Below are 22,455 nucleotides of genomic sequence, written 5' to 3' on the forward strand. Positions count from 1 at the left end.
TTAGAAAAAATTATGACGCCGCCACTGTATTTAACATTAAAATTATTTCATAATTAAACGTTATTTACCAAATATTAAGATTATTTTCTTTCACCATCATGATGAATCAACCTGTTAAGTAATTCTTTAATCCTCAAACAGAATATTAAATGAAATAAAAATATCTTGTTTAACAAATTTAAGTTATTTTACTAAACTACTTATTTTTAGAAATACTTTTTTTAAAAATAGCTTTCTCGAAAAACTCTTTTTTAAAAAAAAAAGATAATTTGTCTTTGACAAATTCAATTGATATAAGTGTTTTTGATAAACAATGTATGTTTAAAATAATTTTGAGAGTCAAATTACGAAAAAAATAGACATCAACATATTTTTAATATTAAAATTATTTATAGAGACTATTTTAAACATCTAATACAGAAAAAAATTACTTTTGATTATATTTAAAATAATTTTACATATTTGCCCCACACTTAATTTTTCAGGAAAACACTTCGAGTCAGTCTTCCAATAGCAGTGTCAAACAGTGTTGATTTTGATATTTAAAAATCGAAAGCAGTTAGTTAGTTGACGGTGTACGAAACCAAAACTCATTAATCAATTATCCGCCAACATTTACCAGGCATTGTTTTTTTTTTTTTAATTTTTTGTAGTATCTATCAATATCTATTTAAAAAATAGAAAGTCTGGCTAATTTCTTTTGGCCATGTTGAAACAAGTTGACTTAGATGACATTATAGAAAGTGGTTGAGTATTATATTATTTATTGGATTGGATATTAAGTGTCCTCCTTAACAACTTTTTCTATTTATTATTCATAATCCATCTACAATTTTATTTTAATTAGAATCTTTTAGAAGTATATCGACTTCTAACCAAATATTGTTTTATTGGTAGGTAAACAACGTTTCCGTCATTTTTCTGATCCTTAAATTGAGTAAAGGTATATTTTTATATAAAAAAAAAAAGAGTTGAAAAGAAATTGTGAGTATTACAGCTTTTTCTTTTTAGGAGGAAAATACACGCATGACATTTTTAATTGGATGAACTTATTTAGTTTTTGCTAATGTTAAAAAATATTTGACTTTCTTAAAAACATGATTTAAAACGATAAGTTTTTAAAATTTTTTAAAATATTTATAAGTTTATTTTATTTTTTTACAATAAATATGTTTCTTGATAAAAAAATAAATTCATATATTATAAGCTTCAGCCTATTTATAAAGGAGCATCAAATTTTATGCAATAATACTATTACATACTTGAGAGTTGAGAGTTGAGAGTCATATAACAACAAACGCATCATATTATAAATGGAAATATAGAACATAAGTTGAGTGAGTGCATTCATAGGTTTCTCAAGTTTGTCAACTTGGGATTAATAAATGATGGAGCATCTTTTTATGAAATATAAAACTTGGATAAACTTAAAATTTTAAAAATTCCCAAAAATTTAAGGTATGTGTACTACTTGGGGCAATGAGGGAATATGACACTTGTGGTGCTACCTCTTGTATAGATGTGTTCCAAATTAATGTTAGATTTCAGTATATCTACGTTCGTGCACTTTCAATTGCCTTTAAATGTAAGCAATTATATTTCTCTCCTGCATTAGCACTACATCCAAATCAGAATAAGATGCATCACAATAAACAATAAAATTGAAGAATCAGTGCAGTAGTCAACAAGGTCTTGAGTTTCAGGAAGCTCTCTTCACACTCATTTGACTATACAAATGGAACATTCTGCTTAGTCGAATTGGTCAGCAGGGAAGTAATGGAAGAGTATCCCTTGACGAATCGACGGTAGTAGCTAGGTAAACCAATAAAGTTTTTTACCTCTAAAACATTAGTAGGTCTTAACCAATTCTTCACTACTTCAATCCTAGTGAGATCCACCATCACTCCCTCCTTAGAAACCACGCATCCTAAGAAGGACACTGAATCAAGCCAAAATTCACACTTGGAGAATTTGGCATAAAGCATTTTCTCCCATAACAACCCCAGTACAATTTTCATATGCTCCTCATGTTCCTTTCTGGTTTTTGAGTATATTAGTATATCATCAATAAATACAACGACAAAGAGATATGGCTTAAAATTTCTGTTCATAAGGCTCATGAAAGCAGGGGAATTCGTAAGCCCAAACGACATTATTAAGAATTCATAATGCTCATACCTCGTTTGAAAAACAGTCTTTGGCACATCTGTTGCCCGTATTTTCAATTGATGATAATCGGACCTCAAATCAATTTTAGAGAAGACATAAGCACCGTGTAACTAATTGAACAAATCATCTATGTGAGGAATGGGGTACTTGTTCTTAATATTTACCTTATCCAGCTGCTTGTAGTCTATGTGCATTTGAAAACTACCATCCTTCTTCTTCACAAGTAAAGCTAGAGCACCCCAAGGAGACGCACTCGATCTAATAAAAATTTTACCTAACAACTCCTGAAGTTAGGACTTTAACTCACTTAACTCAGATCGGACCATCCTATAAGGTGGAATGGAAATGGAGCGAGTCCCCGACTCTAAGTCAATTAAAAAAATTAATATCTCTATCTAGTGGAACACCATGCAGGTCTGCATGAAAAACATCTACAAACTCACGTACTATCGAAACACACTCGATAAAAGGCACTTTGAAAGTATCATCCCTCAGATGTGCCAAGAAAGCTAAACAACCCTAACTCACCAACCTCTTAGCATGAAGAAAAGAGATAATACGGACTGGGTGAAAATATAGTCACCGTCCCACACTAGTGGATCTGTCCCAGTCTTGGCCAAGGTCACGATTTTAACCTTACAATCTAAGATAGCAAAATTTAAAGAAAGATAAGTCATACCCAGAATTACATCAAAATCAACTATCTCTAGTATAATAAAATCTACATAAGTGTTGCTCTTTATAAAAGTCACAAGGCAAAACCTATACACTTTCTCAACTATCATAGACTCACAAACAGGAATAGTGACACGAATAGGCATGGTAAGCAAATACAATGCAAATTAAGACCTGTAGAGAATGAGGAAGATACAAAAGAAAATATGGATCCAAGATCAAAAAATACAGAAGTCATGCAATCACAAACCATAAGAATACCTGTGACAACAACATCAGATGTCTCTGCCTCTGACCTCCCGAGGAAAGCATAACAATGGGCCCTATCACTTGTCTGTACATTGCCCCTATCGAGCTTCTCCAGTAGTTCCAAACTGCCCACCACCCCGACTGAACTGATGACCACCATTACCTTGGCCACTTTGTCCTCTATAATGAAAGACTCTACCATGACCACCTCTACCTCTAACAACTAGGGATCTGTAACTCTGATTTGGACAATATTTCCTAATATGTCCAGCCTCCCCACATTCATAACAAGTCCTGGAGTCGAGTTTAGGTCTTTGTGAAGATGAAGAAGTCTGGAGATAACATCTAGACTTAGAAAAAGGTTGACTTGGTAATGTACGAAATTTGATCTCATAAATTGCAACATACATCTTTCCCTGCTCTAGGTTCAGAAAATCATATCTCCTCATGTGCCTCAAAGTTCGGGGTATATACTTCTCCATGAAGAAGCTAGAAAATGATGCTCAAGTCATAGGTGGTGCCTTTATTGATCGACACTCACCATGAGACCTCCATCACATTTTCACATCCCCTTGAAACTAGTAGGTCACAAACTCAACACCAAGTCGCTGCACTATGTCCATATTATGTAACAACTCATGAAAATCAACTAGGAAATCATAAGCATCTTCATATTTAGTACCCTTGAAGACTGGAGGTTTCAACTTTAAGAACTTAATAAAAATAACATGATGATCACTAGTCATTATAGTCCCTATAGTCAATCGAGGAAACATGCATGTTTTCAAGGATGCATCCATGTGGGGAGCCACAACAGTTGCATGTTGTACTCTCTAAACCTGAGGTGCAAGTGTATTAAACATTGGGGGTGGGTGGTCCTGATCAGATAACCCGCTGAGATAAGTTAGAACCTGATTAATCATCTCTGGAATAGGCTAGGGTGGTACCCTGTCTTGCTGGTATTGGTGTTGTCACAACTGTTGCTCTAGTTTCGATCATCTGCAAATTTACTACAAGAAAAATGACCTTTTAGCGAATGAAAGTTTTGTCGTTAAAAGTCCAATTCCGGTCGTTAAAGTTCTATAACGATCGGACAAAAATTGATTGTGATCGGTCGTTAAAAGCTCCGTCGTTAAAGGTTAACGCCTGGATTAAAAATGCGATCGTTAAAAAATATTTAGTGACAACAAGAAATACAATCGTTGTAGCTTTTTTTAGCGACTGATTTTTCTCTTCGTTAGTTGTCATTTTGGTTGTTAAAATTCTTTTACGATGACAAATCTAATCATTGGATAGTGTCTTTAGCAACCAAATTATACTATTGCTAATTATCTATCAGCTATCGGTGACATCCAATTTTTGATAATTGATCACTATAAAAAAAACCTAGTGACCAAATAATCAACATTGTGATTATTCATATGATATTTTACAGTAAATTACAACGAAGTGTAGTGTCGCATTACATAAAATTTCCTATCCTTATTATAAGACATTAAATATCAACTCATTACAAAAGAGAATAAAAATGTAATATGTATAAATTAGAATATCTGAAAATAATTCCTAAAACATAAACCAATAGGTTTGTCTTGTTCTTCAACTTGTTCTTTCATTTTCAGTTGCTCATACTTCTACTTCACTCTAATCAGATGAAGGTTGGTTCTTCAAATATAAATTTTTGATCTGTCAAAATAACAAATTTGTGTCAACTTGATAAGAAAAATTTTAATATATTTTTTCAACTATGTTTATCTACTTTTGTTTTCAACAAAATCAAGATTAACCATAAATTAAAAAAAAACACAAATTTACAGGAGTCATCCATATAATTTAGTACAAAGAGATCTAAAACATAATGGAAGTATGTCATAAAGATAGAAAACAAAATTTATTCTATAAGACAACTCCCCAGATAGAGAACATAGAACCAAAAAATAGGTGAAAAGCAAAACTAACCAAAAAGAAAGGTAATAAAGTACAAATATTTTTAAAAAAAACATAGAGTGCCTAGTATTGCATCACAGTCCATGCCAGCAAATGTTGGATTTTATAGAAGACAAAAATGCGATGTCTTTAACGGAAGATGAGTACTGTACAACAACTTAAATACAATCGTCTATAAATTTTTACGTTTGATATAATCTACAAGATGTAAAAGACGAAAATAACATGGTAGATTTCAGAGTTACTCTACAAAGATAGGACTTCCACTGTAGAAAACCTTCTTTTCGTTTATGTACAGAAGGTTTTCACTTATCTGCTGCCTTAGCACTGCCATAGTGCTAAGTTGCTCCACTTTTGAATATATAACATACTCACCTATTTTATTTTTTTTAAAAAAATACATTTCGGAGTATATTAATACTATATGTTTTTTTTGAGATATTTTATAAATTTAGCCACATCCTTAAATTTAAGTTAACAATTTCAAGTATTAGGTATGGACATGAAAATCAAGGGGGGAACAAATGACAAATTAAAATAATGTTTACTACAACACCATAAAACACAGATCAATCTGCAGACATAGATAATTTAAAAATGAAAGAACTTGAGAAAATAATTGTCAAAGAAAAGGGGGGGGGGGATAGGAATTGACTAAAAGCTTACGGAATCAATGGAGTCCCAAAGATGACGCCTTGCTTCTTCATGAATGTCAACAGTTAGTTGTGGTGATTTAGATGCTCTTGGTAATATCAAGCTAGAAGATTGTTGGGCCTTCAAGCTATAAAAACTGGAGACAAGTTTTGAATATGTGGACAGCAGGTGCTGGAAATACAGTTGATCATGTTTGAAAGAGGTGGCACACTGTAGGATGCATTACTTGCCGATATTAAAAGAATTGTGCAGTCATCTTCGACCATATAATGTATGACTAAGAGAAACTCTGCACTAAATAAAGGATTGCATGTTGTTAATAATATTTACTCGACCAAAAAAAATCTTAATGTGCGAAGAAAAAAAAATACACGTGCTAAAATTAAATCATTATGAATTTGCAGCATGTATTTTAAAGTAACTATTCTTTACTAATTAAAGAGGAAATGAGCATGTAAGTGGTGCAATCACTGTAACTACTTCTACCTGGTGATCTAACAAATATCTTATTTTGACAATATTCATTTTGAAAGATAAGAAGTGTCACTCTACTTCATGTACAGCACATTATAAAAAAAATTATACAACTTCCCTCTTCCTTTTGAGAACTTACTTTATAATTCCAAGTGTAGAAGATTACATAGACTTCAAATTGATTTTTTTAAAAACCAATACACCTACTACACACATGATACTTCAAGTGCTAACAACAGTATGCTTGATCTTGAGTAAATGAACTTAATAAGAACGTAACTTTCCATCACACTAATTATCATATAACAATTATAACATCTTAGATCTATTGAATAAAGATAACATATTCCTAAGAAATTATAGTTCCAACCGTCTGATAGGGTTTGCATTAAGGTGTACACTAATGTGTCATTTGGTTGGGAGTTAGTTATCCTCTTATAGTTATTCCTCCATGTATGTGAGATACTTTATCAGTGGTATAGATAGTGGAATAAATAACCAAAGAATACTTAATACCTCCAACCAAACGCAGGATAAAATAATTCAATATTTCATCCCGAGATTGTTATATCTTATACCTCACACAAAACAACTCCTAAGCTTCTGCGAAAGCTAAGGAAGCCAAAGGACAAATGGTCTAATTCTTATTTGGTTCCTTCAAACTTGTAGAATATATTTTTCTCCATTATCCTTTTATGTTTAGCATGACCAATAAAATCAAATGTCATGATGGTAAATAATAAAAGCTTAAAGATCTGTATGGTAAACTAACATAATTATTCAATCCAGGAGTATTGTGGTAAATAAGTAGTAACCATGAAAATTATAGTCCACGAATCAAGCACTCATAGCATAAAATATGTTTGATTGTGGAACTAAGAAGACAATCAAAGATCAACAAATACATTAAATTACTTGTGAAAGGTTCAATTTTTGAAAGCTATAACCATATCCTACTTAAGTAACCATAAATGCTAATGATACACTTGCACAGTATCACTGTCCAACAGCACCTGATAACAATAAATTATCCATAATTTCTTAAGTTATAGACAGTCTTATTGAACATGTTATGAGGGTTAACTGCATCTCCTATTTAATCCCAAAAAGCTGCACAAAGACTATTCTTTTACTTAGTTGTATGTTAACATTGTAATTCAACACTAACTTGTATTGTCAAGTAATTAAAATTATCTTATTTTCATGTCAAAAATATTTTTTCCTTTATAATATTAAATTAGTTGTTACAATCATCTCTATCTTGGAGAGAGTGAAGAAACCACCGGAAAAATCTATTGTTGAAGCTAGGCTTACTACTGAGGAAATTCCTGCAGTTGAGGTTGTTGGGTCAAGCTCTCCAGTGCCTACAATTATGAGGATTTTTGACAATGTTTTTCAGCGAGGAACAGAACCGCACCATGAATGCAAGTGACTGTTTGACCAAAGAATGTGCACTGCAATGCGCTATTCTCAGTCCAACCTTTAAAATGCAGGAATTATAGGTCAATGAGAGGTTCCCTTTTTCAATTTCATTATCATGGAAGGGGCCTGCACCAGGTGCACAAAATGGACTTTGAAAAATCATCACCTCATAATTGTTTTCTCCAAAGAAAATCTAATACCTAGTGTCAGTGTCAGGATGCTCTTCCAAAATATGACAACCCTGTTCATTTGTTAGCTGATGTTTGAAGGAAAGCAGAGGCATTCGATAGGGTCTGTAGGCCTATAATAACAAAGCCTAAGCCATCAACTCCTGATATACCATAATGTCAATCACCTCAACAAGGTGAGAAACAACCTCCGAGTGCAGAGAGTCCTAATGCATGAAATGCAAATGCAACTATCGGTACCAATGCTAGCAGCGAAGTACCACCTGCTGCCAAGCTAATTTAAATAGACAAATCTGAGACTACGCCAAGTTCTTCATGAGTTAAGTTGATTGTGTGATCTTCAAAGAGTTCATGAAGGCAAAGACTTGGTTCGATCTGTATTACTTTTTTCATTTTACTCGCAACTTTAAAAGGGCCTACAATAGCATGCAATCAATATTCTGTCGTTAGATTGGAGTGATCAATAACGGCCGACCATGGAATGTCAAGTTATATTGATAATGGAACTCCAAAATCAAGATTTTCAAGGTGCTTTTTGAATGTAAAATTCAATTGTTGTTCTTAAAAAATAGTTTTTACCACTAAAATCACTTGGGATGAAATACATATAATATGGGAAGAAGTACTATCACAAGATATAAAATGACACTCGATTAAAAGATTTAGTGCTCATAAACAACTTAATATTTTAATAATCTAGGTAAATAGAACTATGATATGTAAGCATATAATTTCACAATCATCTATATGTATGACATTTCAACAACGATATCTCAATGTTTTATCAGTGATTCTTTCAATCAAGAATCAATCATATACACTAAAATAGGTAACTCATATAATTTTATCAAAATCTAATACTTGTAGAGTTGAAAAGAAAAAAGTATTATATGCCAAACATATCCTTATTAAGCATGAATGCATCTGTATTTTATAGAAGATATTCAACATACCAAATTCTACAATTTGTACAATATAACAATCACACAGAAGCCAAATTGGCCTCAAATTCACATAATATATAACATGAACAGTAGGACAACTGATAAACTATTTCATTCAACAACAAAAAACATTCAACTATTTTTCAAAAAAATTACCCTAATATCATAAAACTACCTAAAGAGCCTAAAATTGTTCAGAAAAGACAAACTTCAACCCAAAAACAGTAAGAATCGAATATCAAAAAGAAAATATAAATAAAAAAATAGAAAATGGATAAAAAACACTAAAAACAGAGAAGAGAAAGAAAGTCACGTTAGACAAAGGGTCGTGGATTTACCACATTTCCAAATTGAATGTCCTCAATTTGATTTTCAAAGAAAATTCTACAACGATAAAAGTTACAACTCCAAGAAGAAATGATCAATAACTTACCTTGATAAGAAGGAGAACAAACCCTAAGCCACGAAAAATTCACCAGATGTGTAGAGTGGGTGTCCAAGTTCAAATCGCCATCAGAGAAGGCAAGTCGTTGCAATGAAGAATGGGAGTTCAAAGCTCCACCATAGAGGAAGGCATTGTGGTGTTTGAGGAGTGTGGTTTTTTACGCTGAGGGAAGTCTAATTGAACAAGGTTAAAAACACTGGGTCTTTTCTATTTAGGTTATTTTTTACTAACCACACAAAGTTATATTCTTAACGACAGGTTATTTGTCTTTTTTTACTGTAAAATTAATATTTACACATATAAAGACTGGAAAAAAATCTGGTTGCTAAAACTACAATAATAGCGACCGGATACATTACCCTTCGCCAAGAAATGGTCGTTAAAAGTCAAGTTTCTTGTAGTGAAAATAGAGTGAAGAAGGTCAGGCACCAATTTGTATCACATGAATACCAATTGGATTCAAGTAATAGCACGAAAGAAGAAAAAAAATATGAGTTTTCCTAAAGTCCTATAGCCTCTCAAAGAAAATTAAAGGCGTTTCCGTACCGTTTCACAAGACGCTACTAGACCTATCCTTGTGTGATACGATCATCAAATCTAAGGCTCTGATACCAAGTTTGTCACGCCCCAAAATGATTAGTGAGTGACACCCATGTTTAACCTCGTAAGTGGGCGAACCAAGGATTCTAAACCCCGACATATATCAATAATTCAACTATGAATAACAATAAAATGCAAAAGCTCAAAACTTGTTAAAGTAACCAATAAAATCAACCTCTAAACTCTATTACACACCAAAACCTAAAAGTCATCACATCAAGGACAACTATTCTTAATATACCAAGTCTAGAAAATGTATTAGAGACAGCAAAGTAAGTAATTAAGATGGTCCCAGTCCGATATTTAAGGACATCATGCCCTGACTGAGAGAATCCAACATGAGCTAGAAGGATAGCTCACCCAAAAATTTGATGTGCTGGAGACTGGCTAGAGCTGAGGGCAAGTCAAAGTCTATGGTACACTTGTTGTACTATACAAAAGAAAAACGAAGAAAATACAAGTAGGGGTCAGTACAAGGAATACGTACTAAGTAGGTATCATCGGCCAACCCAAAATAGAAAGTGTAACTCTTAGTTCATTAAACCAGGTTCTAGCCACACTCTTCTGTTGATAAGCAGCCAATTCAACCCTATCCACATCAACCACATGCATTACCTCAAACACTTTATTCAACTCTTTCACTAAGTTTTCCGGATCTTCAGTAGTGCTTGAACCAGTGAAACTAGGAGGATTCATCTTCAGAAACTCACGAACTCTTGAGGTATCAACCCCTTTTTATCGAGCTTCTCTCTGCTTCTCGACTTGGTTGGTTACTACTTGACTTAGCATCCGGATAGCTTCCCGAAACTCAACATTGGTAACCTCTCCTTGGGGTTGCACACAGGTTGCATTTGGTACCTCTTGTTCCTCTATATTTCTTCGGACTGGTCGACCTTTGGCTGCTCTTATTGGAGGCATGATGATCTAAAAATATGCGTAAGCACGAATTAGAGAGAGACTTTTGGAGATAAACTCTTCGCACGAAAAGAATATGAAAGAAGGGAAACATTCCTAAATGTTGTAGCCTCGTATTCATAGATTTGGCGCGCTTCACCACCTATGACCAAGACTCTACACACAGGGCTTCATAGACTCCATAGGACTCTTAAACTCTATGCTTTAATACCAAGTTTGTCACGCCCCAAGCCTGCACGCTGGACGTGGCCGGCACTTGGGGACCATTCTTAGCTCCCAAGCAAACCCTTGGCGTAGCTTACTTAACTTAGCGGAAGACTAAATTCAACTTAATTATGAAATAAAGCATGTTCAAAACCAACACTTCATATAATATCTTGCCAAAATGGCACTTATGTCTCAACAAGTAAAACGACTTCAAACTGAATCACTAACTTTTTATGAAGCATCTAAACTGACTAAAGAGGGATGTTGGGACAGACCCCACAACATCCTACAACTAAAGCACTAAGAAAATGAAATAGATGTCCTCTGGAATGCAATGAGGCTCACCACTAACTGTGGAGCTCAATCTGGATCAACGGAACACTGCGTGTTGATCCTGGTTACCTGCGTCTGCATCATGAAATGATGCAGGCCAACTGACATCAGTATATTGAATGTACGAGTATGCGAGCTAGAATGCTAAGTACAACTATATACCTTGAAATGGAGTAATGATGAACTTATCTTGGCTCTACTCAACTCAAAAGATAACAACTCAATATAAAACAATAATAATATATGCAATATATATATGTAAAACTGATAAGAAAGTGCAACTCTTTGTTCATTAAAGATATAACAATAATAAACTCGACTTTACTTATATATGAAAGTAATATAATTTTCTATGGGAGTTTCTATAACTGACAACAACCACTATGAGCCTAAGTGGTGATACAACGTCTAATCTATGCTGCTAGAACTGTCCTATACTTTGTCGTCGCATAGAACATCCTATACCTAGTGAATCCACTGGCTAACCTTACGTGATCATCTAAAAAGTATGACACGTTAATACCCAAGATGGCTACAGGGTTTACATGAGAACTTAAGTTATCTGAACTCTCATTTCCACATCGGTGTCCAATACTACTCTTTAAACATACTTTAGCTCATAGTTTTTAAATAAAAACTTCCTTTGAGTTGAGATAATTTACTGAACCCTTTAGCTTTAAAAAGCTTTTTTTCGGAATCGATGTTCCCCTTTTTAGTTCAAAACTCCTTTGAAAATCATAGTTTCCTTAAATGTGAAACATTTATCAACCTTTTGGGAATACTTAGTCCCCCTTTTATAAACTTTAGAGAAATGAACTCAACTCTTGCTCTTTACTTAACTTGAAACTTTAAGTCTTAAAGGAATACTTAGTCCCCTTATACCTTTTTGAGAAATGAACTCAACTTTTAATCTTTTTCTTAACTCGAACTTGAGCCTTAAAACGAATTAAAAACGTTTAAGTAAGACCCTAGGAACTTTGAAAATTTTACTTTTACTCACCTCATAGCTTTAGACTTGGCTTCTTACTTTCTTGACTTTGATCCTAACTTCCCATGAATTTGGATTATGAATTCAAGGATCATAATCTCATGTTTATGGATAATTTCATGATGTTTAGATGTACTTTAGAGTGTTGAAATCAACTAGGAATGAAGGGTACATCACTTAGGAACTAGTACTAAAAGATAGGAAAAGAACGGAGTCTCCGGGGGGTCGAGGCGCTCTGAGAGGCAGTGGCGCCAGAGCCTGTCGAAAAGACCCTGGTCTGGGGTGTACTGTCTGGAACGCCGTGCCAGGGCCTGTCAGACAGAGCCCGCCTTGAGGCCCTCTGGCAGGCGTGGCGCCCCAAAAGGTGTCCGACGCGATTTTCGACTTTTCTTTCTCCGGTTCATTTCTAACTCTTCTAAACTCCCATGGATCCCACCCTAAGCACTAGGGATCACCAAATACTTCATTACCCCACATATTAGACCCAAAAACTGTACAGAAATATGGATTAAGACTACAAGATATGAACTACGATTCAATCAACACGATTGCACAATATTTCTACAAGAACTTACATGTTCATCATTCACTAACTCAAACATTGCTGGATAAAAAGAATTTGGGTGTGGTGAAAGGACCCATCATCGATGATCTCACGTACCTGATAGGGATCACCCCCGACGAAATTTTCGCAACGAATTCTTGGTGTTCTTGCGTCTTCTCCTTCTTTCTCCTCTTTTCTCCTTTTCTTTTAAACCCCTAATTTATTTTCTAAATGTGAAAACTGATTGGTATCAGCTTAGGTCCCAACTTAATACCCCAAAAATCAAATTAATAATTGATTTAGGAAAAGACCAAAATGCCCTTAACGAATCCGGATTGGAAATTCCTCTGCTCAACAGACCACCTTCCGAAGGTCATATCTCCCTCATACGAACTCGGAATTTAGCAATCTTGGCGTCGTTGGAAAGATTTTACGACGAAATTTCCATCCATATAAAGAACTTATCCAAACTCCTCCTGATATGGAAATTATGGTCATTTGAAAATGACCAAAACTCACTTTTGAAATCTGGAAATTTTTCAAATTTCCTTACTTATTTCCAAATTTAATTATTCTTGTTTTTTTTTTCTTAGTTTAACCTTATTTAATTCTAGATATGAGATGTTAAAGAAATGGAACGGTTAAAAAATATGTGACTTTGAAATGTTGTAGCCACAACTAATGCAACCATTTTAAGCTATTGGGATAATAATGATATCTGTGACATGCCTATGTGAAAAAATTGTTTATGATTTTATATTAGTCTTGTAAAATTTACATTCAAAAGATGCAACACAACAAATGTCTGAATGAGTAAGGCTAAAACCTTTTAACTAAATGTAAGTGACGGGAACCCAACTTTTAGTTAGTATAAACTCTAATAATACAAGTTACGTTGTGTTGCTAAAACACGAGTCTTCTTTTTAGAGTCTTGATTCAAGTGTACTGCATATTGTTATGTGACAAGTAGATGAGTTGTTAAATGCTTGATATAATAGGGGCATAGTGACTTACTCCATAGTGCATATTGCTATATGGAGGTTGAATTTATTCTAATGAAATAAGTAATATCTACAATAACAGAGACATAGTTATTTCACCTATATGTATATTGAAGTGATGCCGCTTCAATTAAGATCTAAATGATTGGTCTTGTAAATATTCATGAAATCAGGATGAACACATGGCCGTAAACGTGCCAAGTGAAATACTGAGATTGCTAAGCCATAAATAAAATTATGTGTGATATTTTTTATTTTGACACATGAAGTTGTAATTCAAATCTTTTAAGATACCAATTACTACGTTAAAAAACTTTAAAGTATGTGCACTAACGAAAAATTCAAATCTATTATAAGATGCTCCCTAATATGCATGATATTATGTTAAATGTTACGAACTAGTGGGGATTTTATGATATTTTGTAATAAATAGAGGTCTTAAATTGATCAGACATATCTATTCGTGAAAGAACATGATTGTTATGAAAAGTCATTTGTTCATAAAAGAACATAACCTTTATGAAAAATTATTTATTCGTGAAAGAACATGACTCTTATGAAAAGTCACCTGTTTATGAAAGAACAGGACTTTTACGAAGATTTATCTCTTAAGTTCTAAAAATATAAAGATTCTCTATAAGTAGCCTAAGAAAAATCCACTTAAACAAACAATGAGTTTTATTATGTTGTTGAAGAGAATTGTTTGTCTTTATGTCAATATATATATGAGCAATCTCTCTTTAAAAAAAAGTGATACACACCTCAAAACTATTTTCTTCTTAATTATATTTCTTATTATTTTTTTTAACAGTTCCATGTTACAAATTACATTAAAAAAAAAAAAAAACAATCCAACCTAAAATTTAGTTTTTTTTATTAAATTATAAAAGAATCAATAAAATAATGGGTGGAAACAAATATTAGAGATGAGTGTTTGATCATATAAAAGAAGCATGATTATTGTAGATAGGAAAGCAAGGATGGGTCATATGTAAGAACCATAATATAAAACCTATGCTGGCAAATATATGTGACCATTAAAGTTGGCATGATGAGTTGTTCAATTATTTTTAAAAACTAATCGTTCTAATGAGTTGCTTTTTGCCTTTCAATATAAGATTGGGTCACTGCACCACAATTCATATTGATTACTCATTTGAATTTTAATGTTACATCTTACTTGACTTAGTCCTTATTGCATGTGAAAATTTCTATTCCGGTCAAAACAAGAAGTAATTTCTTACGCATCATTATAACTCTTCAATTTTTACATATTCTCCCTTACGTTAAAATGATTCAACACTATGGATGTTTGCCGTTTGACTTATGAATACAATTATAGTATTTGTTTGCCACAAATTTGATTCTCATAAATAAATAAATGAGTTATAACGGCAAACAGCAAATGAATTGAGCTTGTGTCACCGACCATAAATAAATTCCACATTTACTACCCTTAATCAATTTATACTACCAAATAGAATGTGTAACCGAACAAATATATACTATATATTAATTTCCCCAATTTAAGAGGTACCGCTGCAAATACTATTTTTCCCAAAATTCTTATTTTCGTCCTTACTGCTCACCAAATATAAATCTTTATCTAATTATTCCATCACTTCATTTTTTACTTTGTTAATAATTTTTAAAAATAAATTTTTCCTTTTTATTATTATTGGCGTGTCAAAATATATATTTCTTTCTATGTTTTACCCTCAGTATTAAATATTTTTCTTCAAAGGATAGTTTGGTAAAAATACCTCTTCGTACATAATTTTATCTTTTATATTTTCTCTGTTTCAAAAAGAATGTCCCTATTTCCTTTTTAATCTGTATCAAATAGAATGACCCTTTTCCTAGCAACATTTTAACTTTAATTTTCCACGTGGCATGTTTAAAACCACAAGATTAAAGGACATGTTGATGCATTTGACATAACTTTAATTTAGAACCACAAAATTAAAAAAAAAAATTTCATTCCAAGTCAAACTAAGTCATCCTTTTTTAAACGAAGGAAGTAATAATAAATGTACAACGTCAAAAAGTACCAAATGAAATAAATGGATGGAATAGTGTCTAAACTTGTCATAATAACCATTATTATTTTCCTAAAGTACTGTTAAATTTCGAATTATGAGCCCGTGGAATTTTTTATTTGATGCTAAGCATATTTAAGGGAGAAAATTATGTCACAGTTTTTATTTAGGCACCCCTTCAGAAATTTATGCATTTTTACCATCATATTCTTATTTATTTTCTTAGTCATTTTTATTTAACCTCTATTAATTAATGAAAAGTGTGGAAGATTTCCTATTCTCCAACAATTATCATGATTTTTAAAAAGAATAAATATAAATTTTAACTCATAAATTTATATTTTATAATAAAAAGATTCATTATTTTAAATTTAGTGAAAAAAGAGTCATACTCACTCAGCGTTAATAAGAGATTATTTGTATCATGTATTTAAGGATACTTTAGGAAAAAAATTTATCTGTATCAAATATATACATCAAACTAATTCAATTTCATTATTACGTGATTTAATAAAGTAAAATACATGTTATTAATTAAAATAAAATATAAAATTAAACACATGACATGCATATATTAAATTAATATAAATACTCGATGCGAATAAATTTTACTGATAAGTAGTTAGTACTATTATTGACTAACGGATAATTATATAGTTATGTATATTTGAAAATTTAAGTTACGCACATTTAATTATAAAAAAAACAGAAAGATTGGTGATTGATCAATATGACGCATTAGGATAGTAAAATTGTATAACAATTGTGAAATTATTGATTCTTTTTGCACCATATAGGATTTTTCATATTTTTATAAAAAAATATCTTATTTTAAAATTAAAATTGTATATTTAATTTTATATAAATTTTATTTTTTATTATAATTTCAAAACATTGTCATGTCCAAATAGATCCTTAATCAACATTTGTTATCTTAATTTCGTCCATTTTTTCTTCCAAAAATAGTTACTCCCGACCAAAAATAAAATTCGAAAAACATAATCATGCATTTTTTAAAAAAAAATTAAATATCGTGGATATTTATTTTTAGTAAAAAAAAGAAGATAAAGTGTCGGTTAAGGGATCAGGCTCAATTAATTATCCCTAATGGCCAATGGGGCTGAAAATTGATTACAGGTGACCGCCTTAATTGACTAATTTTAACAACTATTCCCCCTACTTTAATTTGTTTTTTCTTATTTTTATTTTTATTTTTAGTATGTAGCAACCTTTTCATTATAATTTTTATTTATAGTGTTTAGAATTCAAAAAAAATCAAATTAAATTATTTTTTTTATTTACTTTTACTTGACATGTTTATTAAAAAATAATTATTGACATATATATTTTATTATATAATTTCTACAGTCCTAGTGTTGAAAAATTATTTGAAGGATAAATATCTAATATTAAGAATAGAATATAATTTTTAAATATTTTTTTAATGTATTGAAAAGAATAAATAAAAATAAAGATAAATTATTTATAAAATAATAATAATAAATAAAAATAAGCCAGTAAAATTAAAACGGCAGGAGTATGAAATTTTGAAAGTCAATTTCCATGCCCAACGTGTAGGAATTAGTCGTGTAAAGCGAAAAAACATTAAAATCGTGGACCACTTTTTGGGTTCGGTACGTCTTTTAGACTTCCTACTACTCACTCAATAAAATTTGGTTAATTTGAAATGAATTAAAAGTATTTTTCTTCCTTTTATTCAGCACAAGCTGCAACAATCAAATATTTATTCTCCTTTTTTTTAAAGAATAATTATGCACTTTCTTTTGTTAGTTTGTTTTAAAAAGAACTTTTTTTTTACAGTATTTTAATTTTTTTACAGTATTTTAATTTTAATTTTTATACTTATAACCACGAGTTTTAAAAATATTTTTTATTTTTTCAAACTCTATTCCAGTCAAACTATGCTATTTTTCCTTTTAAAAGGAAAGAAGTATTTTGTTTAGATTCGGAAGAAACTTATGTTTACCAATCTGGAAGCAGTGAAAATCCTCTACTTTTTAACGACTAAGTCTTGGTTGGAGACTTTTTGTGCATTACCGCTCTAAATATATATCATTTAAATGTAGAATTTTGACATATATATATATATATATACACATCCGACCAACGGGGTGGCTATAGCTACGCCACTGATTTGTTCGAGTTAGCAACAGTAGCAATCTTTCTTGAACAACTTTTTCAGCAATTGGCAATTTACAGATTTTTTTTAAACATGATGTTAGAATGAAAAAAAATCCTAGTCTTTTACACTAGTAACAAAAGATAAACAAAGAATGAGAGAGTGGAATTATGAATCAATCAGAAACAAAGGAAATTGGACCACTAGAGATGCTGCCATGGCTATCATCAAATGCAGCCAAAGCTCTCTCTAAATTAGAAACAATATCAGAAATGGTGGGTCTGTCTTTGCCTTCCAAATGTACACAATGCATTGCAGTATAAGCCACCAATTCCACTGCTTCTACCTCTTCACTTGCCTCTGCTGTCCCTACTCTCTTATCCAAAATCTTGTTCAATTCTCCAGCCATAATTCCTGCTACTCCATAGTCCACTACACTCATTGGTGCACCTCCGTTCTCTTCGCTCTTGAATATCGCTCTCTTTCCTGTCAAAAGTTCTAATAATACCACTCCAAGTCCATACACATCGCTCTTTGCTGTCAACACATTTAGACCATAGTATTCCGGATCAATGTACCCAACTGTACCAGCAGCCTTCATTGGCCTGCTGCTGTAATCGCCCATTAACGATAATCCAAAATCAGACACTCTTGCAATCCAGTTTCCATCAATCAAGATGTTGGATGACTTAATGTCCCTGTGAATTATAGGGGGAACTGCATAGTTGTGAAGGTATTCAATGCCTCGGGCAGCGTCTAAAGCAATCTTGATCCTCATTTTCCAAGAATTCACTATACTACTACTCTTCTCCACATTGTTCTTATCATGTAAATGATCAAAAAGTGCTCCATTCTTCATGTACTCGTAAACCAAAAGCCTTTCATCCCTTTCTTCGCAATAACCAACAAGTCTAACTAAATGTTTGTGATGTAGCCGAGACAAGAAAGCTAATTCTGAGTCAAATGCACTTTCTTTCTCCTGAAATTTCTTTGTTCTTGTACCCGTTTCTCCACGTTTGATGGCTACCTCACGACCATCCGGTAGTTTGCCCTTGTAAACCACCCCAAAACTACCAGCACCAATCTTGTTTTCTAGAGAAAAATTGTTAGTAGCTGCAGCAAGGTCTGTAAACAGAAATTCCTCTGCCCTGTCTGCGTGTTTAGAAGAAGTTCCACTCCTTTGACGCCTCATCAACCGCGACCCTTGACGCCTAAGAGTTGATGATCTTGAAATAGGACCACTACTTGATAATTGCCCACCATTAGAAGTAGCAGTAATAGTAGGTTGAACTGAATTATGTACTTTCTTCTTTCCAAAACAACCACCAGCCCACAGAAAATAAATTATACTGCAAATCCCTGCCAAAGTACCCACTGATCCAACAATTGCAAAAGCTAATAAACCTCTACTTAGCCTTTTAGAAGGCGAAGAAGAAGGTGGCAATGGTGGCGGCGGTAGTAGTGAAGTAGGTGGTGTTAAAATTGAGAAATCACAAGGCCTACAAATATTACCATTGCCAAAACAGAGATTTTGTGACTGCGGATATATACCACAACTACAATTACTTTGTACACATGGACCTGGAAGAATCATGGGTAAAGGAAGGGCAAACCCTTGAGGAACCATTTTACTAGTCCAACCTGGCCCCCAACACACCACTGAAAAATTGCTTGTGGTTAATCCACACGTAAAATCTAACCCAGCTGAAACTGATTCAAAAAAATATCCTTCTGTTACATTACTTGAAAATGTACCATTTCCGCCCCAACAAACTACCGTGCGATTCACCCTACGAATTCCACAAGTATGATTAATCCCCAAAGCAAATCCAAAATACTCGTAAGACAAATTAGAAGGAACATCAAGCTGACCGTTTTTATTATCACCTCTGCAAATTAAATATCCGGTAGCGTTCATCCCACAAGCGTGTCTTCCGCCGGCATAGATATTCATCATCCTTTCATTACGGAACTCAGATTGGATAGTTGAAGCGATATCACTATTTCCCCAACAGACAACCCTGTTTGAACTTTCCAAAACTCCGCAAGAAAATTCAGACCCAGATGAGATTGATAAAAATTGTGATGACCCATTTGACGGTTCACTCAAATCGCCTCTCCAGCAGGTAACATTTTTTGTACTCTTCATTATGCCGCAAATTTTGTCACCACCCATTGTAACGGCTGTTAACACGTTTGAGTTGCTGAAATACAGTCGTTTGGGGACGAAACTCGTGTTCCAGAAAAGGAGTGAAAATCCACCGGAGCGAACGGCGGTGAAGCCGTCGAAGCCGCCGGCGATGAAGTCGAAGGAGACGTTAGGTGAAATTGGTGTAGGAATAGATTGGTTGTCTTTCCAACATTGGATTGTTTGTATTGGTTGGTTAGCAATTATGCCGCAGATAGTAGCGGAACTTCCATAGACGACAGCAAGAGTGGTGGCGGAGCCACCTAAGGCTTGAACATAAATGAAGAGATTTACTAGGGTGAAAACGAGGGCGGCGACGGCGGCTGAGGGCGTCGTCATCTAAGTATATTTGACAATTCCTCCGTCATCTGTGTGTGTAGAGAGAGAGAAAAAAAATTGAGGAAAAAGGGCTAAAAGCTAAAAAACAGTGAAGAGAGAGCTAAAAGAGATGGTACTTGCTGGATTTTCTACCTCGCACGTGGCTGTGTGGGGTCCATTGCTAGCTGAATTTCATCGAACACGACAACTCACAATGCACACGTAATTTTTTTATTAGGATTAGAGGGGTTTGGCGAATCTTGACTACAATTTTCATTTCTCTTTTACTTTTCTCATTGGGTAGAATTAGGGTAAATACTAGGATTTGGTAGTAATCAATATAAAGAATTTATATTAATTTTAATAGACAAAATATTAAAGGGAGAATACAAATTACTATTAAATATTGAGTGCAAATACATTTTTATCGTATAATTAGTTAAATAATACTCTAGTAATTTTAAAGTTTGAAATTATAAAGATATGACTTGATCAAAGACTAAGTTTCAAATGAGATAAATTTGTGGCTGCTAAATGACCTCGTAGAAAATGTGGATAGTTATTGCTTTGACCTTCTTTTTTGAAAATACTAGATTATATAGATAAGTTCATTTTATGCAACAATATAAAATATTTGGATAAAAATATTTCAACTTTTTCAATCATCTTACGAGCACAATTTTATTTATTTGCAATTAATTCAAACTTGTGATTGTAAATTATTTGATTTGATAAGACTTGTAGTGTACTTTTTATTCCTAGTATTTTTGTAACTTTCCCCAAAAAAAATAAAACCAGAAAGAAGAAGAAAAAGAAGTCACACTTTGTTCTATTTACTAGATAAGTGTGGCTCATGCTAATACTGGCCCAACGTACAGTATTAGTAGTCTAAGATTGATTAATATAAATGATCAAACTACATATAAACACCATTATACAAAGTAAATTAAAATATTACTATCTTAAACATAGTAACTTCACAATGTCTATATATTTTGCAAACTTCATACTATTGGATGTTGTAGTGGAATATTTACATATGTGAAAGTACTAATTACACTTGCATATATACTATTTATAAATCAAACACTAACAGAGCATCTGGTATGTTGTGATCAATTTCTTCTGAATTGTCTTTGATCAAAATCACATGTTACATTTGAAATTAGGATGAAGAAAGTAGAAGATGAAAGAAAAGAAAAACAAATCTCGCAGACAATAAAGAGCGCTGGAAAAGAAAGAATAAGAAAACATAGCAAGATGGAGAAGTATAAGAATATAAAAAAGATGTTCCCATACTAAAATTCACGCTTAACATCGCTTTGTCAAAGCACTCGCTTCTCACCAGTTCACCTCTTAATTAAATGACGAAGCAGTTATTTTCCTGTATACTAATTCTTAGCACAACAAATGAGGTATGAAACTAAAACTATTAGATACTTAGGTATGTTTGAGGTCTAATGTAACTCATTCTACTTAAGTACTACCACTAGACATACAACCATATACCCAATTTAGTCTCCATAATGTCTATTCACAGCCGGTGGTGCATTATAATTTGAAGTCTAGCAACATTTTGCTATATGAAAATTAAATGATTGACCATTTAAGTGAGTTTGGGATTGAGAAATTGTTGGGTGAAAGAGGATAGTTTTAGACATACTGATACATTGCGCCCTGACATGTCATAAATACAAATTGTAATAATGTATGTTTGCTTTTCTACACTTAATTCTACTTATTAACAAAATTTTTGAGAATTGAAAATTGCAGGATGCAATATAGGAAAAAATACTCTTATATTAAGATGTCATCTTATAAGTTTACGCATAGGACTATTACTCTCTTTGTATGTCCTAGAGCTTTGTACAAACTAAAATTTGATAGATAAACCAAAACAAAGAATATGTGGAATGAATACGCTAATTTGGCTAGAATCGATATAGTAAACAATGGCAACTCATTGCACCAAATGTACTCAATACAAAACGCAACATATAAAATGTTGGACCTAC

At 32.7% G+C, this 22,455-nt stretch overlaps 1 protein-coding gene and 1 long non-coding RNA gene across 2 annotated transcripts; both read right to left on the bottom strand.

Annotated features, from left to right (window-relative positions):
* Positions 1-4,483: 4,483 nt before the first annotated feature.
* On the bottom strand, positions 4,484-9,362 carry LOC107022578. Its single transcript, XR_001457129.2, has 3 exons — positions 9,156-9,362; positions 5,707-5,983; positions 4,484-4,779 (listed from the first exon to the last, which is right to left on the bottom strand). It is a non-coding gene; the product is annotated as an uncharacterized LOC107022578 (long non-coding RNA).
* An 8,596-nt stretch (positions 9,363-17,958) lies between these two features.
* Positions 17,959-20,571, bottom strand: LOC107021177 (putative serine/threonine-protein kinase-like protein CCR3). The gene has a single exon (XM_015221785.2). The coding sequence runs from the start codon at positions 20,459-20,461 to the stop codon at positions 18,110-18,112; it is 2,352 nt and encodes a 783-aa protein (XP_015077271.1). The 5' UTR covers positions 20,462-20,571; the 3' UTR covers positions 17,959-18,109.
* Positions 20,572-22,455: the final 1,884 nt, after the last annotated feature.

The sequence above is a fragment of the Solanum pennellii genome, chromosome 6 (assembly GCF_001406875.1).
Source record: "Solanum pennellii chromosome 6, SPENNV200".
NCBI classification, from domain to species: Eukaryota; Viridiplantae; Streptophyta; class Magnoliopsida; order Solanales; family Solanaceae; genus Solanum; species Solanum pennellii.

Bases quoted from the DNA above. Each gene is read 5' to 3' on its own strand.
- LOC107021177 (XM_015221785.2), bottom strand. From the start codon at position 20,461: ATGACGACGCCCTCAGCCGCCGTCGCCGCCCTCGTTTTCACCCTAGTA.